The sequence below is a fragment of the Pelecanus crispus genome, chromosome 3 (genome assembly GCF_030463565.1).
Source record: "Pelecanus crispus isolate bPelCri1 chromosome 3, bPelCri1.pri, whole genome shotgun sequence".
NCBI classification, from domain to species: domain Eukaryota; kingdom Metazoa; phylum Chordata; class Aves; order Pelecaniformes; family Pelecanidae; genus Pelecanus; species Pelecanus crispus.
In genome coordinates, this window is record NC_134645.1 from 109,300,364 (window position 1) to 109,318,845 (window position 18,482).

An 18,482-nucleotide genomic window follows, 5' to 3' on the forward strand; every position below is an offset into this window, starting at 1 on the left:
ATATGCCACTCATCTAAAAACCATGTAAAAAGTAACCATGGCAGCTAGCTGGTTTTTTTTCCAACTACAAAGCAATGCGTGCCTTTTTCCAGACAAAGATGCTATGACAGAGAGGAATAATCCTCTATTTCTACATCCATCCAAATAAATACACAGAACCTGCCTATTACTTCATTCATAGCAACTAAGTATGTATGATCTAGCACTTTGACGAAGGCTTAAGTGTTCAACTGATATAAAAAAAGAGTTACACCTGTAACTGTAATTATTACAACAGTATTTTTTTCCTGCAGTTGAACATACACAATAAATGAGCATTGGGTTATGCTACTTAAATAGTGCATTGGCCTTTATTCTCATACAGGACAAATTCTGTAATCCCCTCTTGCAGACTTCATCACAGCAATTTTAAGTTCAACTCAACAAAGGTTGAGTGTGTCTGCCAAATTAGAAAGAATAGTAAATATCCTGTTTCTGCAAAAATTGATTAAGTGTTAACCACCAGGACTATAAAATGTCATCTCCTTATTAACTAGCAGTGCTTAGTCTTGTATTAAAAATCAAACACACATACACAAGTCACTGATCTTGATAGATTAGTCTCATCCTACCACATACAAAATTTCTGGTTATAGGAATCGCAACTATATTTAGTCAGAGGTAGAGACAGCTATGGAAAACACTAGCTGCTATCATCTCTGATCCTTATATGATCACTTCCTGGGCTGAGATCTGAATGAAGAAACATTTCTAGAACTATATTAAAAATAAAATTTAAATTCTATCATCAAGTTTATTTTGAAATAGTAAATACTGTGTATGGCATTTTAACTTTGAGTAGTATCATACAATATTTTCAGAAAAATACATCTACATAGTCCTATGATTTATTCTTGTTAAAAATCTTGTAACAGCAATGAAATACCTGACTTGTGACCTATGCAATACATTAAACTTCTGTGCAGATTTTGTTGGCTTCTAGAGAGTTATCTGAACATCTCCTTGGCATAGCTTTTGTAATTCACAACTGAGACTGTTCATTTCAAGAAAAGTGAAAACCTTAAGGACTAAAAAAATATAAATTTAAAAAATAAAATTAAAAATTTAAGCAATATTCTGAGGTGATATTGTTTTAGGGAAAATAATCTTTGAGAAAGCAATATTTAAAAAAATCATTTAAAATGACAATATAGAACTATTATTTTAAAATCTTCCTTGTTGCATACACAAACAACTAAAATTCATAAAGAAGTCCTGCTTGATCACTTAAGTGGCCACTGAGGATCATAATGGTCATGATTCACATTGTGCCCTGGAAAACAGATATATATTATAGAAAAATATGTACTAATGCAAACTACTTATTTTGTAAAATATTCCAGGTATAACCTTCAGGTGCTACAAGCTGGCCTAAACATGTAACTAAGGAGTAGCATCGGACAGTATGTAATCACAGTAAATAGAAACCTTGCCAATGCAGTGTTTCACACTTGTCTATTTTAAGCAGCTACCACCTGAAAATTTAAAAGCATTTTCGATATTTAGCTGTGAAAAAGGCTACATTTAATCCATGTTATGAAAATGAGGAAATTAAAGGAGACAGGTTTTAAGTGACGAGGCAAAGTTTGCAAGAAGTCAAGCTTTAACTTGTGATTGTCAGACTTCTGTCTCAACCTTAAGACAATTCTTTTTACTTCCTGACAGCATTATAGAGCAAACAGTCAGCTTATTTTCAAAGAAATGTAGAATCTAGTGCAAAATTAGAACAAGACGGCTTTTAATAGTAACTACAATGGAAAGCTCAATAGCTATACAGAATACTTCATAGATATGTCAGAATCTATAAAAACTCCACACTTTGGCAGATTAATGTCAAATTTATGCTTTGAGCCAACACAGTTGTCCTCTTTTCAATGCAAAATCTGAATTATCTTCCTTAAAGATTTGCCTTTGGCTATAATTCCCATTTAATACCTTCTTCATATGAGTTCTTGTGGACTACAGAATTAGTTTAAAACATCTGAATCTATTTCTTTTAGGAGACTTTAACATTTCAGAGTCTTCGTTTGACCTGTTTCTCTTAGCATTATGAGGTGCTGGGGCTATTTAATATGTTCTGCAGCATAATAGGTTCAAAACAATTTTCAGTAGCATCACAGGCTAAACGTAGAGCAAGAACAGCTGAATGACAGTTTAGAAAAATCGCTGCCTTAATAGAACATTCAGGATAATTTGACAAACCCAATATCATAATTACTGTTGCCCTTGCAGCTCTCAAATAATTATGTTTCAGATTTTTCTAAAAAGAAATGTTTAATTAAAGAAGAATTGAGCCATGAATTCATGTATTTGCAAATCAGAGATACATCATGTAGCTCTGCAGTATCTAGTAGAGTCCAAGTCTTTTTTTTTTTTTTTTTTTTTTTTTAATTTTATTTCCTTTCAATTCTGTTTGGTGGTAATGAATGAGGTATATAATTACTCTGATTCATGCTGTACCCTTAACACAAAGTATCCCAGAGCACTTAAAAACAATAATTAATAAAATATAAAAAAAAATAATTAAAAGCACAACTAAAAATTAAATCCTTAGCTTGATATTAAACATGATCAAGAATTGTGCAGAACTCATTGAGACTTTGTATAACTGTTATACAAATGGCTAAGGAATGACTAGTAGTACCTGTACCTCTATATGAACAGCTATTTATACAGCTCTTGTTGAACAACTATAAATCATAGTGAAGAACCAAAGAAACGAGACCAAGTAATCCTGAAAAGTAAAATAAACCCATGTGGCAAAGCACCAGCATCGCGTGTCTCTGTGAAACTCTTAATTTCAAAGAAGAAGTATATAGTTCCTTCTAATTCTGAAATGACCTCATTTTCAAGAAAAGTTCATATCCTTTTCATTTTTCTTCTTTGCATACATTGAAGTGGAAAATAAACAGGTGAAGTTGAGGATAAAGAAACAAATATTTAAATACAGGAATTTTTGACAATTGACACAATTGACACAACTGTCAAGTTCCTGCATGATTACTTATTTTTGTCTGTTTTCCCATCTTTGTTACTCCATGACTGAGTCTGCACTCTGGAGCAGGGATACAACACCACGCTGTGCATGCCCCAGCTCAGCTTCCCCAGTGCACGTGGCATCTGCATCCCGACCCCAAGAAAGGTTTGCTCAGTGACGTGCAGTCCTCATTGCTCAAGCACCCATAAGAGGCAGGCTCCAGAGCAACCCAGATGGGAAACTCATGAGCTGTTTCAGACCAAGAGCCTGAAAGAGCTTGTAAATAAAAGAATTCACAAAATAAATTCCAATCAATTTGAAATAATTCTTTAATCTTTCCCTCCCAGTGCAAATTCACATATCAGACTTTTCACTTTGATGCGTAATGCTTAGTTTTCTACCTGCAGGTTCATCTGGCAGCCTGATATTTTGAACAGCAGGACTATGCGCAGTTAAATCCTAATCAAGACTCTAAAGGCAACAGAAGTATAGTGTACACACAAGCTTTCTCCTCACAGTTTTCACTTCAGACAAAAAAGTCAAGGGGCAAACACAGAACTGTAAGAATTTAATAGAGCTAAAAAAGTTATGAAGCCAGATAAGACCCATACCAGATGAAGTGTAATAGATGAAAGAAGGCTTATTCCTTCTTGTGATTCTATCTATTGAATTTTACAGAACAGGAAGCACAAAGGGACCTCAACTGTGAGTGACTTTGTTTTGTTTTTGTTTACTAGCTCATCTTACTTCCCCCTCACCCCATGGTTTGATGTCTTTCATTTTATTTTTATTCTTTTGGGTTTGTTTTGGTTTTGGTCTGGTTGTTTTTTTTTTTTTTTTAAATCAAGCTTGTATTCAGCCTAAGATGAAATATCTGGCTCCTTTTGAACTCGGTGTAAATCAAAAATAATGTCACTAAAGTCCAGTAGAAAGGTTAGAGGAAAAAAAATCATTTAGCCAGACTTCAATTCACTGGGCAGGCATTTCCCTGGGTAAAATCAAGAGGATAGCTAGCCAAAAGCATCTGTGAAATAATAATTTCTCCAAATTTGTTCTTTAAAGATCTGTCAACTCTAATCAAATAACATTGAACTTTGATATTCTGTTGTTGATACTCTTGGACTAAATTCTGCTCAGCATTATTTGTTCTAAAACATCCATTCTTCATTAAATTCTACCCAACCTTACATATGCTTTGGGCAAAGGCAGAGAAAAAGGATAAAGATGAGACTTTCTGTGCTTCTGACTCAATGCTACAGTAACTGCAAATAATATGGCTGAGCAGACACTTTCAGATAAACTTTGATTTCAGCCACAAAGCCCCAGTACTGGTGTGATGAATGAAACGTCCATTTAACTTCTAGACCTAGCAGATCTGTGAATAGGAAAGTGCACAGTTCAGTAGGCTATTAACTAACCTGTGAAATGATGCTCATTATACAGACAAAGTGTTACTTCTTCTGGAAAATGAGCAGGTCACCAAGCAACTACCTTGATCAGATACACCCAGGAATTGGAATGGATATTTTGTGTTCACATTTGATTAGCATTTGAGACCCTTTTTCTCTAAAAACTTCCCAGAGGACTGCACGTGCCAAATTCCTACCATAGCTTGAACTATTATACAAAGACCTGAGAATGCTCGTTTCACTTAGCTCTATCTTAGGTCTACCGACAGTGCTGAAGACAACAGTCTTTCCCCCAGACTATTAAATGACTTTCAGAAACAAAAAAAGAAACATTCTGAAGTTGAAATCTAGCATTACATCGCCCACAATGAAGAACTGTTAGAATAAATAACCAGCCACAGCTTTGTCCCTGAGGTATTTCATAAAACCTCAAGCCTATTTAGATGAACTGCAACAAAACAGTATTCATCATTAATATAACGAAAAACAATGCCTGTGGATCTTACTGAAGAGTATGGATACTTTGGAGTGCTAGTAAGGAGAGGAGAAAACACTCCATGCTAAAGCAGAATTAAAAGAAAATTCAACAGAGAGGCAGAAGGTGCATTTGGATTGTGTACTCGAGATTCCTATCTCAGGTGGCACCTAATTAATACATATGTGATCCAGAATAGGAATTCACAGACAGTATGTGATCCAGACTAGGAATTCACAGGCATACTTCACAGCCATTGGAAAGCAAAGCAGACAAGTGCTATTAACTACCCTCTCCATGGAGCTCCTATGTGTTAAAGGTACATTCTTAATCTTCTAAGTGAGTTAATTCAAGATATTAGGTATAAGGACGCGGTTTGAGGGATGTGTTTGAACAGGGCATAACTCAGTGTAGCAAAAAGTACTTTGGTGCCTGTGCAATTCCAAGGGCATGAGTTCACAGCTGAGTATGCAAAAGCAACAGAACTGAAACAAACATCCCCCCCCCCCCTTTTTTTTTTTTAATAACAACCATTACTGCCTCTGTCTACAAGATGAACTAGGATAGAGCCATTCTCCACCTCTGGAGTATTGCACGGAAAAGGAATGCAAAGTATGCAAGAGCTATGCTGCTACAGACATAACTTGAGCGAGCAGCCCACTCCTAAGGACATTCCCCTGGGAGCCAGGATCCCTCAGTTTCGCCTTTATATTCACTGTAGTTTTATGCATTTATCCAAAGATTGTAATACAAAATATATAATTTATCTTTCAAGTAAGAATTAGAGTCCAAAACTCTATCTCTTCCTCGCTAACCAGGAAAAAGTAATATAAGGAAAGCAAATAATTGCTTTGGACAAGCTACTGCAACAGTTTGGACAAGCTACTGACACCAAAATATGTTTTAAAACAAAGGACTTAGGTTAGACCTACAGCATGGGATATTCTGTTCTGTGAGGCAAAGACCCAGGGAAGGGTCCAAATTCATTATAATCTAGCCAGTTTTGTGGCACATTTATTAGTCAGACAGAAGAACATAATCCTGGAACCAAGATCTCTCAAAGTTCTGCCATGAAGGCACGTGTGGGATTATGAAGGAATGTAGTTATCTGAGTAAATAAGAATAGCTTGGTTAAGAACACTGAACAGAAGTGTTTGGTTACAGGGACTGCCTGCATCACATTTTCTGTTTAGCAGGCTCCTGAAAGTTAAGAGGAAATTTCATATCCTTACATGCTTTGAAGTCTCTGTCCTTTTTTTCATCCTGCTCCCTAGAGACACATGCTGGCTAATCCTCCTTCCTCTTTGGAATAATCATCACCCAAAACGAGGTGCCCACCCAGGTACGAGCAGATTGGAAGAAGCTAGATTTCATGTGCTGCCATAAGAGGCACTCTCTTCCACCTCTAATCTCACGTTAGTCACATCAAACTAGGGGAAAACCATTCATTCCTATTCTATCAGCTAAATTTTGGGATCACCACTTGGATTGTTTGACACAATCACTGCAACCTGAGCTGGCAATTCTGAACTGTAGCTAAATGCCTAAAAGGGGGGAGTGAGAAAGGAGGTGTTATGTACAAATAAGAAATTACTTTGCTTATATATACAGCATTTACAAAATTTCTACATGAATATATTCTCTATAGCTCTCACAGGTTTTGAAAAAATGGAAAGAATTCCTAGGACAGCTGTCAGAAAACCAGTCTTACAGTGTGAGCCTTAATGAGTACAACATATCCAATTCAACGGAACAGAAGTTGAAACGTGCCTTGACTACTATATATATATTTTTAGTAGTCATAGGGGCATTAAAATTGCGATAGTCTAAAGATATGGAAGATGCAAGGTTTGCAGATCAAGGCAATAACTTCGTTAGGCCAGGTGGCAAAGCCCGAAAAGGTGCACAAGGTTCTGTGTGCACAGGCTTTTCAACAGGTCACTGCAAACAATCAGTTTTTCTTAAACACTTGTTCAGAAAACATATCTGAAAAAGGGAGACTTTTCAGTCTTCTTGACAAAGGCATAGCAAAAGGAAGACTGGCAGCTGAAATTAGACAAATTCAACCTTTCCACAACATTGCAATTTCCTAGCACTAAGGGTAATTAAATATTGGAACGGCTTACCAGGGGAGCTGGTGGACTCGCCATTGCTTGGAGCTTTAGGATGAGATTAGATATCATTGTAAAAGAGATGCTTTAATCCAGCTTCTGGAAGTTCTCAACATGCCCATAACACTTGCAGCTCTGCATTAAGACAATGACTATAATCAAATCTCATACTTTAGGGTTTCAGCTGATCAACTGCAAGGGTTATAAAGAATTTCTTTTTCCTTGCACATAAAAAAACAGACACATACGTTGGTGTGGTTTATATCCTGATCGGTTCTCTGAAGTAGCAGAGATTGCCCACATCTGCAGAAAACACAGGGGGAGCTGATGCAGTGGCTGGTGGTGATAGGGAAAGTACTTTTTTTTAGCCTGAAACTCACCAAGCAATCATATCCTAGTGCGAGCTCCTTTTGAATTTGAAGCCACCTGGATGCAAACCACCTCTGACCTGGGAACTGTGTGATTAGGTCAGTGCAGAGCCAGGTTTGATCTGCACACCCAGCTAAGGGCCTGGCATTAGCACCCACTCAGCACTGCGCTAACACAGCTATGTGACTTTTGGAAAGGAGCTGTTTTATGCTCTGCTGCTGCAGAGCACTGGCAAAGGGTCAAATGAAAAACTATTGGATCACCATACCCTTAGAGGTCTTGTTAATGAATCTTGCTGGATTGGCTCAAAGGGAGCACTATTCCCAAGGTGAGACAAATAGAAATCTTATTTGAGTTTGGTTTGTGTTTGTTCAGCGTAAGATCCAAATCACCTGTCAATACACTAAGATCATCTGGACATATCTCATCTAATTAACTAATTGATATTGAAGAAGCATAAGTAACACCTTGATCTTTTCTGTCTTCTGAAAATTAACATGCTTCAGCCTAACTAGAGTTATCATGTTTACACACAGGTATCAGGATGGATTTAGTGTCCTGTGCTTTCCAGTGTAACTAGATAAACAAACATCCCTTTTGGTGTTTCATTTAGCTACATCTGTAACTACACAATCTGCACTATTTTAGCAGAATAGTGGCATGACTTAAGTATTAAATGCAAGTAAAGCTGAAGACAAGACAGGACATTCTACTGCTTTTACAATTTTGTGTGAAAAGAGTATGTCTCAACTCTGTCAAATAAAGCATAAAATGAGAAATGGTTCCTCTAGTGATTTCTGTGAACTGCACAGTGGTATGTCCATACTGTGAGTCTCCAAATAAAGACTTATTTAAGTCAAGGCCATGTTTCCAGGCTTTTATTCTTCTCAGCTACCTCTACTATTCTCCTATATCCCTTTGACAGTCAGTTAGATTCAAAGATATTTCTGTGCTAAATAATGGGCCATTCGATGGAGTTGTGCACAGCCACACCTGGAATATAACACGGGCATATAATTCACCTGTCCTGCAATTCAGGATATTTTCCATGCCAAATAAGGATGGTTTCTCCTTACCATAATTCTGAAGCATACATATTAATATAAGGCTCTGTTGTCAGTATTGGTCATTATCACGATGTTAAGATTGTCATATTTCAAAGTAAGAATGGGACACACCATGATAGCACTATCTAGTAACACAAAATATTCATGTGAAACCAAAAGCAGACACAATTTTTAAAAAGGAGGAAAAAAAAAAAAAAACCCACCGATACTGCTTGTCTCACTGTCTATCTTTGTGATACATGCATATATATTTGACAGCAATTGTGAAGATCAGATTTACAAGTTGGCCCTATTAAGCAGTACATTATTCCTTGCTCAAACCAAACCAGACTACTCAGAACAAGCCTCCTCATCCGGGATGAAAATGGCAAAATCTGCACTTACAGCCTTCTAATTTCTCAAACAGACATCACTTGGTCTGCTGCTGTATTTGAGTACAAATAGCTCTGACAGACTCTGTACCTGGATCTGCTCCACACTGCACACAAATTTCATGATAATGAACTTGTCATTTTTTTGATCATTTGTTCTACTGAGATTCTTACAGCATACCTGATGCCCACAACGCAGGAACGCTTGGAAAACCTCAAATAAATCTACTGTCCCATGATTTTTAAAGAATACTCGTTTAAACAAAAACTGAAGGAGGAATATTATATTATGCAATAGACACATTAGAAGCCAATTTCATAATAAAGACTAATATTGTTCTAATGATAAATATAATCACAAATTTTGACTGAACCTCTCTGGGACACAAAAATTATGCCTTACTTTTCACAACCTGTTCATTTGAAGGATTACTCAAGAGAATTTTGAGTACAGGAAGTGTCTGCACATTGGCAGCAGAGAAGATATTTACCTTATCTCACAGAATGCTCATTTATATTTCTCCTGTGCCAAAATTTTTACCCAAGTAACACAGAAGTTTCCGTGATCACTGAGTATCAAATTCTCTGCTCTTGTATTTCTGCTAAAAAATTCCCAACCCAAAATCTTTGAATTAATTATAGTTGTAAGAGTCTAAAATTTTTGAGTGGACTATATTTAAAGTTAATTTCCACGCAGCATAAATAATGGATGTGTGCAGTAGAATTCAGAGAATTAACATAAGTGTGTTCTCATCTTTTCTTGATTCTCTGCTGAAAATGATGTTCTTACTGTTCAAAATCTGTTTCCTATACATTTCTAGTAAGAGAACTGGAAACTTAGTCTTGTATTTCTTGAATCTTAGCTTTCCTTAAACACTACCAGGTGGGTTTTTTCTTCCTTACAGAATCATGTGCAAGTTTGAATTAACTTAAGATCTTTTCATTAAAATTTGGTATTTTGGATTAATGCCTCTCCACCCTTGGTTTGTTTAATACAAAGATACTACAGTTAACATTTAAAGCAGATTTTCAAATCTATTCTTTCAACTAGTTCATGTAATAGCTACCTCCTCTTCATTTATCTGAAATTAAAGAAAATCCTAACAGTACAATTTTGACATGTAATGAAATACTGTCAGAAGCACACCAATTAAATTTTACCCACCCCCAAAAGAAAACTCAATAAACTCAATATAAAACAAACAAACAACATAATCTAATCTAACTGTCCACTTTACCTGGAAATGCATGCCCTGTTAGAGAATCCAAATCTGAAATTAAAACAGTGAAAAAGTAATCTTTAACACTAATTTAATATCTTTAAAAAAACAAAAAAAGAAAAATCAAAACCAAACCTGGCACCAAATATCACATTATCACCAACATCAAATTTTAATCATATATATATGAAAAGCGAAAACTGAACACTTAGCATTACCTTATGGAGTTTTTCCTCTCCATAGTTTTGTAAAGTTATAAAATAGGATCTAAAGATGAAAGTCTTGAACAATATGAGAAACTAATTTACTTTACTGTTTAAGACAGATGTACCACAATTAAATTGGAATTTTACAATTTTTTAAATTTATTATATCTATTATATATAATTATTATATTATTTCATATATTATTTTTATATTTTATTTATATTATATATTTATTATTTATTATATATGTTTATGTATTATTTTTATAATATACAGTATGTATTAAAATATATAATAATAATTAATCTTATATCTTGAGTATAAGCATTTGTTCTGAGGTTGTACATAACCATAATAATTAGAAATTTGCAGAATGCTTTTTAGATTATACCATTTAAAAAATATTTTCTTTCTTGATCATAACAAATAAGAGATCTAATTTTGTCTATCCTAGTGTTCATTCTTTCACATTTTTTTCAAAAATTAGGTTTTTCAAAAAAGAGAAGAGAGATGGAAGTATTCCTGCTGACACTGAAAAGCATAAATTAGGGCTTCACTGGTCGAATCCCATCTGAAGAGAGAGCAGGAAGGTGCACCAGTGGCACTAGTGGCACCAGAATGACCCCTCCCCAACTTGCACTGGGACCAGAATTCAGAATTTCGTCTTTGAAGTGCTTTGCCCCAGCTTTGGAAATTCCATGTTCTTCACAGAGACATATTTAGTAACTTTGAGGAGTTATACTCAGAGATTCACTTGTAAATCAATAGCCAGAACTAAAAGGGTAGTTAGCTCTGATAAAGTACGGTCACAAAATCAGCTAGGATTGCTATTGCATTGTCAAGGTGTAAGACTAGTTCTGAGACATACACAGCCAAAAAAACAGCCTTCGTAGGTAGTGTTCTGTCATGCAAGACAGTGATGTGAGTACATTTGGGAGACAAGTCCCGTTGCTAGGAGCAGTCCACCAGTTCGCAATTAGCTCGCCAAGATAGTATGTGCGACCCTCAGACTGTCCTCCTTCCCATCATCTCACAAATGGGATGGCAGAAGGATGCAGTAGCTACGTTCTCTTGGAAGAGCACAACAGGCAGATTGTGGCTGACCAATTTATCGTAATACATGTACACGTGAGTTCACTTGGCATTTATAGAAATCAAATGTATTTATTAGCAGTGCCTGGAAAAAGGTAGTTGGGCAATCTAGGCACTTTATTAGAAACTTCTAGTAACATTTTTAAACTACTTCATCTTAAAAAAAAAATTGTTTCCTGATTGCAACAAACAACAGATACAAGATTCTAGGTTAATGGTTTAGGCCACAGAAATCCTGAACTTCTTGTAATGTAGTAACTGATTCTAAAAATTATTGGGAAAATATTTACCAATGAACTCCTGGATATACAGCTTCTCCTACTGGAAGAGAGAAGGAAAGTGTGCTTGGCTTTAATAATTTATAACTGTTTAAATGAGAGAAATTTCCTGAGGACTGAGAACGTGCTTGATGTTGTAAGTGAACGCGGGAGAAAAACAATGCGAAATGTGATAAATGTACTAGAGAGAATTGCTTTCCAACATCCAAGATAGTGAACACAGTGCATTACCTAACACTTCCAGTATGTGGGGTCTCAAGCTTTATCATACCAAACTTCATCAAAAACTACAGCAGAAAGAAAAACTAATCTCAGCATTTTTCCTTCCAGAGCCTGAGAGACGAAAGAATGTTATTGTCCCCTAGGATCCCATAAAAACCCCAGCAAAAAAAAGATGATACATAACTGGAGTATCTAGCTATGCAGTGACTGCTCTCTGAAAGCACAGAGACTGGGTGCAGCCACCATGCAAGTCTGGATCATCCCAAAAAAAGGTGTAATACTTGAATTGCCCAAACTGATGTCAATGCGCACATGCTGTGGCTGCACATCCTGCCACAGTGCTAATGTGTTTGAAAACATCTGTTCTATGTCATTTTAGTGATCAAAGTATCCTGATGCAAAACCTTAAAATCCAAGAAAAAGAACAGGAAAAAAAAATCTTCTTCCTATAGCCATGGAAACATATCTACTCAGACACTGGGATTTAAAAGAAAAAAAACCAACCCAAACCAAAAAAGTGGGACTTGTTTCTGAAAAGTGCATGTACATATAGTGACTTGCAGCAGAAATCACTGTAAAAATGCTATTCTGAAACTAATGCAGATCACTTAATGTAAATTAATTAGGCACTTGTGCCAGCATAAAACAGCACTAGTTTGTAATACTCCATGTTAAGCTAATGATGCAAATTGTGGATGTGTTTATTTTCTTACAAGTCGACCTACACTAACTGAAAACAAGGCAGTTTGTCACCCGAGCACGTGTCCTGTGTGAACTGTTAAATAAAATCAGACCTATTTTGCTAGCTGAAATCAGAAGAGTTTATGGCATATTGAACCCACAAATCATGATCCATATGCCCCAATTCCATCATTACGTTTCACAAAGAATGATATGAGCTGACACCGCATAGGCAGGCAATGTAAAGTTTCCCATATAAAGATAAATACAGTGTTCAGCATTTCCCTGCTAGACTTCAATACATGCAATTACTGCAGTTATAATGGAACAAAACCTTTGCTGTGACTGAAACAACCAAGGTATTCAGTCTCTGCCATAAGATTTCTTCTATTCTTCTATGGACTCCAAGGGCAAGAGAAAAATCAACATTTCCTGTTATTGTTCAGAAGACTTTGCAGTTTCTTGGACTGATTTTCAATTAAGTAAGCCTGGTCAGGTGGAATCCAATTTTCCTCCATTCCATTTATTTAATGAATTGCCCTGATTTGGCACCATTCACTTTTATTTTCATACATAAGACTTTCTAAGCAAAGAGCAGGAATGTGAGATGAAAGTGGAGTACCTACAAATGAAACACATTTCCACCCCCTTTTTAAGGCAAAATAACTAGCATGTCCACAGCAGCACTTAGCAATGAATTATATTCATGCAAACCGTACCTGATTCATACTGTAAGTCATTGATTTAAGTAGAAAAAACCAGTGATTTGATGATAAAGCTGGCTTCCAGTTATATTGCATAGCATGATTTTTAAAAAGGGAAAGGGGATGTACTTCTCAGCAGGCAGTATCTTTGGTACGCCACATTCATTTCATTAGCTCAGTGCAAAACAGACGTTGGAGATGGTACAAGCTTTTGATGCCAATAAGCTATCTGTTTTTTCCTAGCACTGATTGGCAAGGATGGAGTCCTGTCTATATCTGGCTTCCAGAGCCCTATTCCTCCTATTTCAAAAACAGTGTACGCTGCACAATCCGCTACACAACCTTTGACTTCCACTTGCATGGCACGCCTAGTGCTGTGCTTATGGTAAAATATCAAAGCACGGTATAGGTGCCACTGACGTGCGTTGACAGAGTACCAGTGCCAAACGTATGGAAGGGATGATTTTTACAGTGCACAGATAAACATACTTGAGGCACAGAGCACATTTAAGTCATTTAACATTAAGAGCTCCCCATGGCATTGTCAGTGAGATGATGAAATACCAAACCATCTCTGGAAGCTGATACCTGCTTAGAAAGGTTAGGAGAAGCTAAATGAATGCAAAATCATGCTCTTTTGAAAACACAAGATTTCTTCCTGCTTCTAAGTGTTTAATACATATTGCCAGCAGGAAATGGGTGTCTGCTTTGCTAAACTTCCACAGTTAGACTCAATCTTATTTCACTAAAAGCCCATAACTGGGCAGCAGGCCTCAAGAGCCATTGTGGATGTGCACAACACCTGGACCATGAATTCTGCAAAGCTCATGTCTTCTTTAAACAAGAAGAGAGGAGTGAGGTTCAGCCCCTCACAAAATTGGGAATATGAAAGAAGAGAAATAAAAAGGCTGGTCACAAAGAAGGAAGTGAAGAGCTGACATATAGCTGCAGTGGCTGAAGATCTGAGATGCCTTGCATTATCCAGAAGTTACAACTGTGGCTTTGACAATCAGGTCAGTGAAAACTATTGGCATATAACCCCTAGGACTGGATTTGGATTGTGAGCTTGGCTGTACCCAGATTTGGGGGTTAATTTAGTACTACCCAAAACTAAAGCCAGAGGCTAAACTAGAATTAGGTAAGCAGTTCTTTGCATTAGCCTCTAGAGGGGCAAAGTTTCCTTCAGCTTCAGAAATTATGTGCATCAGTCACTAAAAAGCTGTTTTTGCAGTAGAGGCAACTCTTTTACGGTCCTGTTGCCTAGACTTGGGACTGCACTATTTATCATTATCCTGCCACTGTGCCCCTAACATACTGCAATAAAACTGCTTTCAGGCTCTTTCTTATTTTCATTGATATATTACTGCTTTCATTTGCCACCAATCCTGTTAACAGCACAATTATCATTTTAATGGGGATGTAAACTTTTTCTGTGAGAATTTCCCTGATGAGAATCAAAACAGAGTTAGTGTAAAGGTTGCACTCAGGAATTCATAGTAGTACAATCACCATTTTACAAACCCACCGCTCACTTGCACTGGTTGTTGGAACTTATTTTTACTCTTGGAGATAATTCAAAAAGAAGAAAATAGCTGAACAGCTAGCTTTGAAGACTTAACAGTAAGACATTACAAAACCTATTTATTTCTCTGATTCAACTTGATACTATCAATCTACTGATAAAAAAATCACACCATATTGAGACAGGTAGGTCACATCTACAGTGTTAACCAGGGTTTCATTTTGCCAGCTTTCTTTTCAGTGATATCATGAAGAGTAACATTCAAATTTACTTTTCTTCGGTAGAGGTGTCTATATGTGAGCAAGGTGCCTGAGCTTCCATTAGCTCCAATGAAGAAGTACTTGAAATTGAGTCAATTAAATACATCAAAAAGTAGAACTCACACTTGGTCAGATGAATAGTTATGACAGCTCTTTCCACTGACAAGATCTCTAACAACTACAGTGGGAGCTTAGACAGCTCCCTACATAACCTATAGTGTAGGTATTTGGAGCTGAATCTCACCACAAGAATATCTTCTAGGAAAATAATCTACATACATGGATGTGGATCTGAGACACCCACAAGAATAATATGGGAATGATTTAGGCATGGAATATTAGCTGTCTTGTGGTTGGTAAATCTGATAGCCTCAGGTCTCTGAAATGGCTAGTTAAAATAAGTCCTAGACAAAAATAAACTTTGTCCTGTCAGCTTCTAGTGCAAAAACTCACTAGTCATTTTCTCCACTCCCTTAAAATCATAGGACAATTATACAGGATGATGCTTGCAGCCTTATATTTTGCCTTCTGATTTGATGTTATTCTGGCAAGAACTTGGACAATGGGCACAAACTGAAACAGAGAAGGCTCTGTCTGAACACCAGGAAACAGGTTTTTTTCTTACTGTGAGGGTGGCCAAGCACTAGCACAGGTTGCCCAGGGAGGTTGTGGAGTTTTGTTCCCTGGAGATATTCAAAAGCCATCTGGACATGGTCCTGGAGCACCCTGCTCTAGGTGGCCCTGTTTGAGCAGGGGGGTTGGACCAGATGACCTCCAGAGGTCCCTTTCCACCTCAAATATTCTGTGATTCTGTGAGATAATACCAACTGTTGGACAACCCAAGGGCTGCATATGGCTGCAGAGTTGACAGACCAGGAGAAAGAAATGCATTTTTCCTGATGAAGGGATTGAATTGAGGGAGACAGATCACAAAAAATATTGATTAGGAGAGCTTTCATTAGTAAGGCTGCTCTTACTAATAGAATCCATCTGTTACTATTAATAGCCGGTAACCATTCACACTGCCCATGAATGTCTTTGCTCACACAGCTCACTCTTGCACTTGCACACCCGCTCACACTTACCCACTAGTGCCTGGCTGGGAGACCAACCCCAGCTGTTTGTGCAGAGGTGCAGGGTCCTAACAGCACACAGGGGCTCTTAGGTGGGTGTCCAGAAAGTCCCTCAAAGGGTCCTTCTTCTCATCAGGTGTATATGTAATCCTGCAGCCTGGCCACATGTAGCAGCTGCACCCTCTAAGAATGTGGTCCCATTTACACAACTGGCTGTTGAAGCCAGTGTGGGCAGGTGGCCAGGTGCGGCCAACTTTTGGTGCCCCAGGTTTATCAGTTCTTGCAGAGCCAGCAGACTGCCAATCTCAGGAGCTTATCAGTGCCTGGGAGACTGCTGCATGCTGCTCTCTGCAGCCAGCTGTATCCTCATAAATTTCTCCATACATACACCTAGGTACCTATAGAAATCACTGGCACAAGCTCACACTGAAGGCACTTTTATGCAATGCAGCCTCTCCTCTGCTATGCAATATGCTTTAGCAGAAGAACTGTCATGGTTTAGCCCCAGCCAGCAACTCAGCACCACGCAGCCGCTCGCTCACTCCCCCTACCCCGATGGGATGGGGGAGAGAATCGGAGGAGTAAGAGTGAGAAACACTCCTGGGTTGAGATAAGAACAGTTTAATAATTGAAATAAAGTAAAATAGTAATGCTAATAGTAACAGTATAATAATGATAATAATAATAATGATACACGAAGCAAGTGATGCACAATGCAATTGCTCACCACCCGCTGACCGATACCCAGACAGTTCCCGAGCAGCGATCGCTGCTCCCTGGCCACCCCCCCCCCCCCCCAGTTTATATACTGAGCATGACGTCATATGGTATGGAATAGCCCTTTGGTCAGTTTGGATCAACTCTTCTGGCTGTGCCCCCTCCCAGTTTCTTGTGCGCCTGGCAGAGCATGGGAAGCTGAAAAAGTCCTTGACTAGCATAAGCAGTACTCAGCAACAACTAAAAACATCAGCATGTTATCAACATTCTTCTCCTACTAAATCCAAAACACAGCACTATGCCTGCTGCTAGGAAGAAAATTAACTCTATCCCAGCCGAAACCAGGACAGTATCCACCCCTTATTCTATACCATCTACGTCATGCACAGGCCCTCCCCTTTCCAATGTGTTCTAATTAATCACCACCGCTTTCCCTATCTTGATATACACACAGATATCATTCCCTTCGTCTATGGCCCATCCCTCTAAAATGTCCATTGAGTTCATTTAGCCCATGACTTTGGGTTCCATCTGTCATCACAGTCTTTCAGAGCAGGAGAGGTGGTGTGCAGTGTTGGACTGTTGCATGCTGAAGTCAGTTCTCATTCCAACATGGTTTCATCAAAGTTCATTTTCATTAAGCTGGGCAATTCTTACTGCAATACCATTGATGCGGCATATAGCAATCGTAATATATAGTATTATATACTTAATATTAACCTACTATATTATTATATTAACATGCAGTTAAGAGATAACATATAGTTAAGAGATAACATACAGTATTATAAAGCAATTAATATTATACAATTCAGTTCATTGGCTATTTTCACCCAAAATCAAATTCCCTTGAGGTACACATTGGGCTTCCCCATCCTTTCGCATCACCCACCAAGTGCACCCAGGTCCTTGAGCAAAAGCAATCCCACGAATGGGTTTGCCTTTGCCAGAGGGGGAAGTAACCCAGACTGTCTTCCCCAGCATATTTTTCATGTGCACTACAGGAACTTTATCTCCTTCTACAGTACGTAGAAGTTTTGATTGGGCAGGGCCAGCTCGATTGGCAGATCCCCTGGTGTTGACTAACCAGGTGGCTTTTGCTAAATGCGTATCCCAATGTTTAAATGTCCCAGCACCCATTGCTCTCAGGGTAGTCTTTAACAATCCATTGTATCGCTCAATTTTCCCGGAGGCTGGTGCATGGTAAGGGATGTGATACACCCACTCAATGCCATGCTCTTTGGCCCAGGTGTCTATGAGGTTGTTTCGGAAATGAGTCCCGTTGTCTGACTCAATTCTTTCTGGGGTGCCATGTCGCCACAGGACTTGCTTTTCAAGGCCCAGGATGGTGTTCCGGGCGGTGGCATGGGGCACGGGATATGTTTCCAACCATCCAGTGGTTGCTTCCACCATGGTGAGCACATAGCGCTTGCCTTGGCGGGTCTGTGGGAGCGTGATGTAATCAATCTGCCAGGCCTCCCCATATTTATATTTCAGCCATCGTTCACTATACCCAAGGGGCTTGAACTGCTTGGCTTGCTTGATTGCAGCGCATGTTTCACACTCATGAATAACCTGTGCAATACTGTCCATAGTTAAGTCCACCCCTCGATCACGAGCCCATTTATACGTTGCATCCCTTCCTTGATGGCCTGAGGCGTCATGGGCCCACCAAGCTATAAATAATT

The 18,482-nt window shown here is 38.1% G+C and overlaps 1 protein-coding gene across 1 annotated transcript in view; it reads right to left on the reverse strand.

Annotated features, from left to right (window-relative positions):
• The window catches only part of DLGAP2 (DLG associated protein 2), a 325,523-nt gene that overhangs the window by 153,876 nt on the left and 153,165 nt on the right, over positions 1 to 18,482 (reverse strand). Inside the window, 1 exon segment of the mRNA XM_075706970.1 lies at positions 10,057 to 10,089. Within this exon segment, the coding sequence (XP_075563085.1) occupies positions 10,057 to 10,089 (33 nt within the window).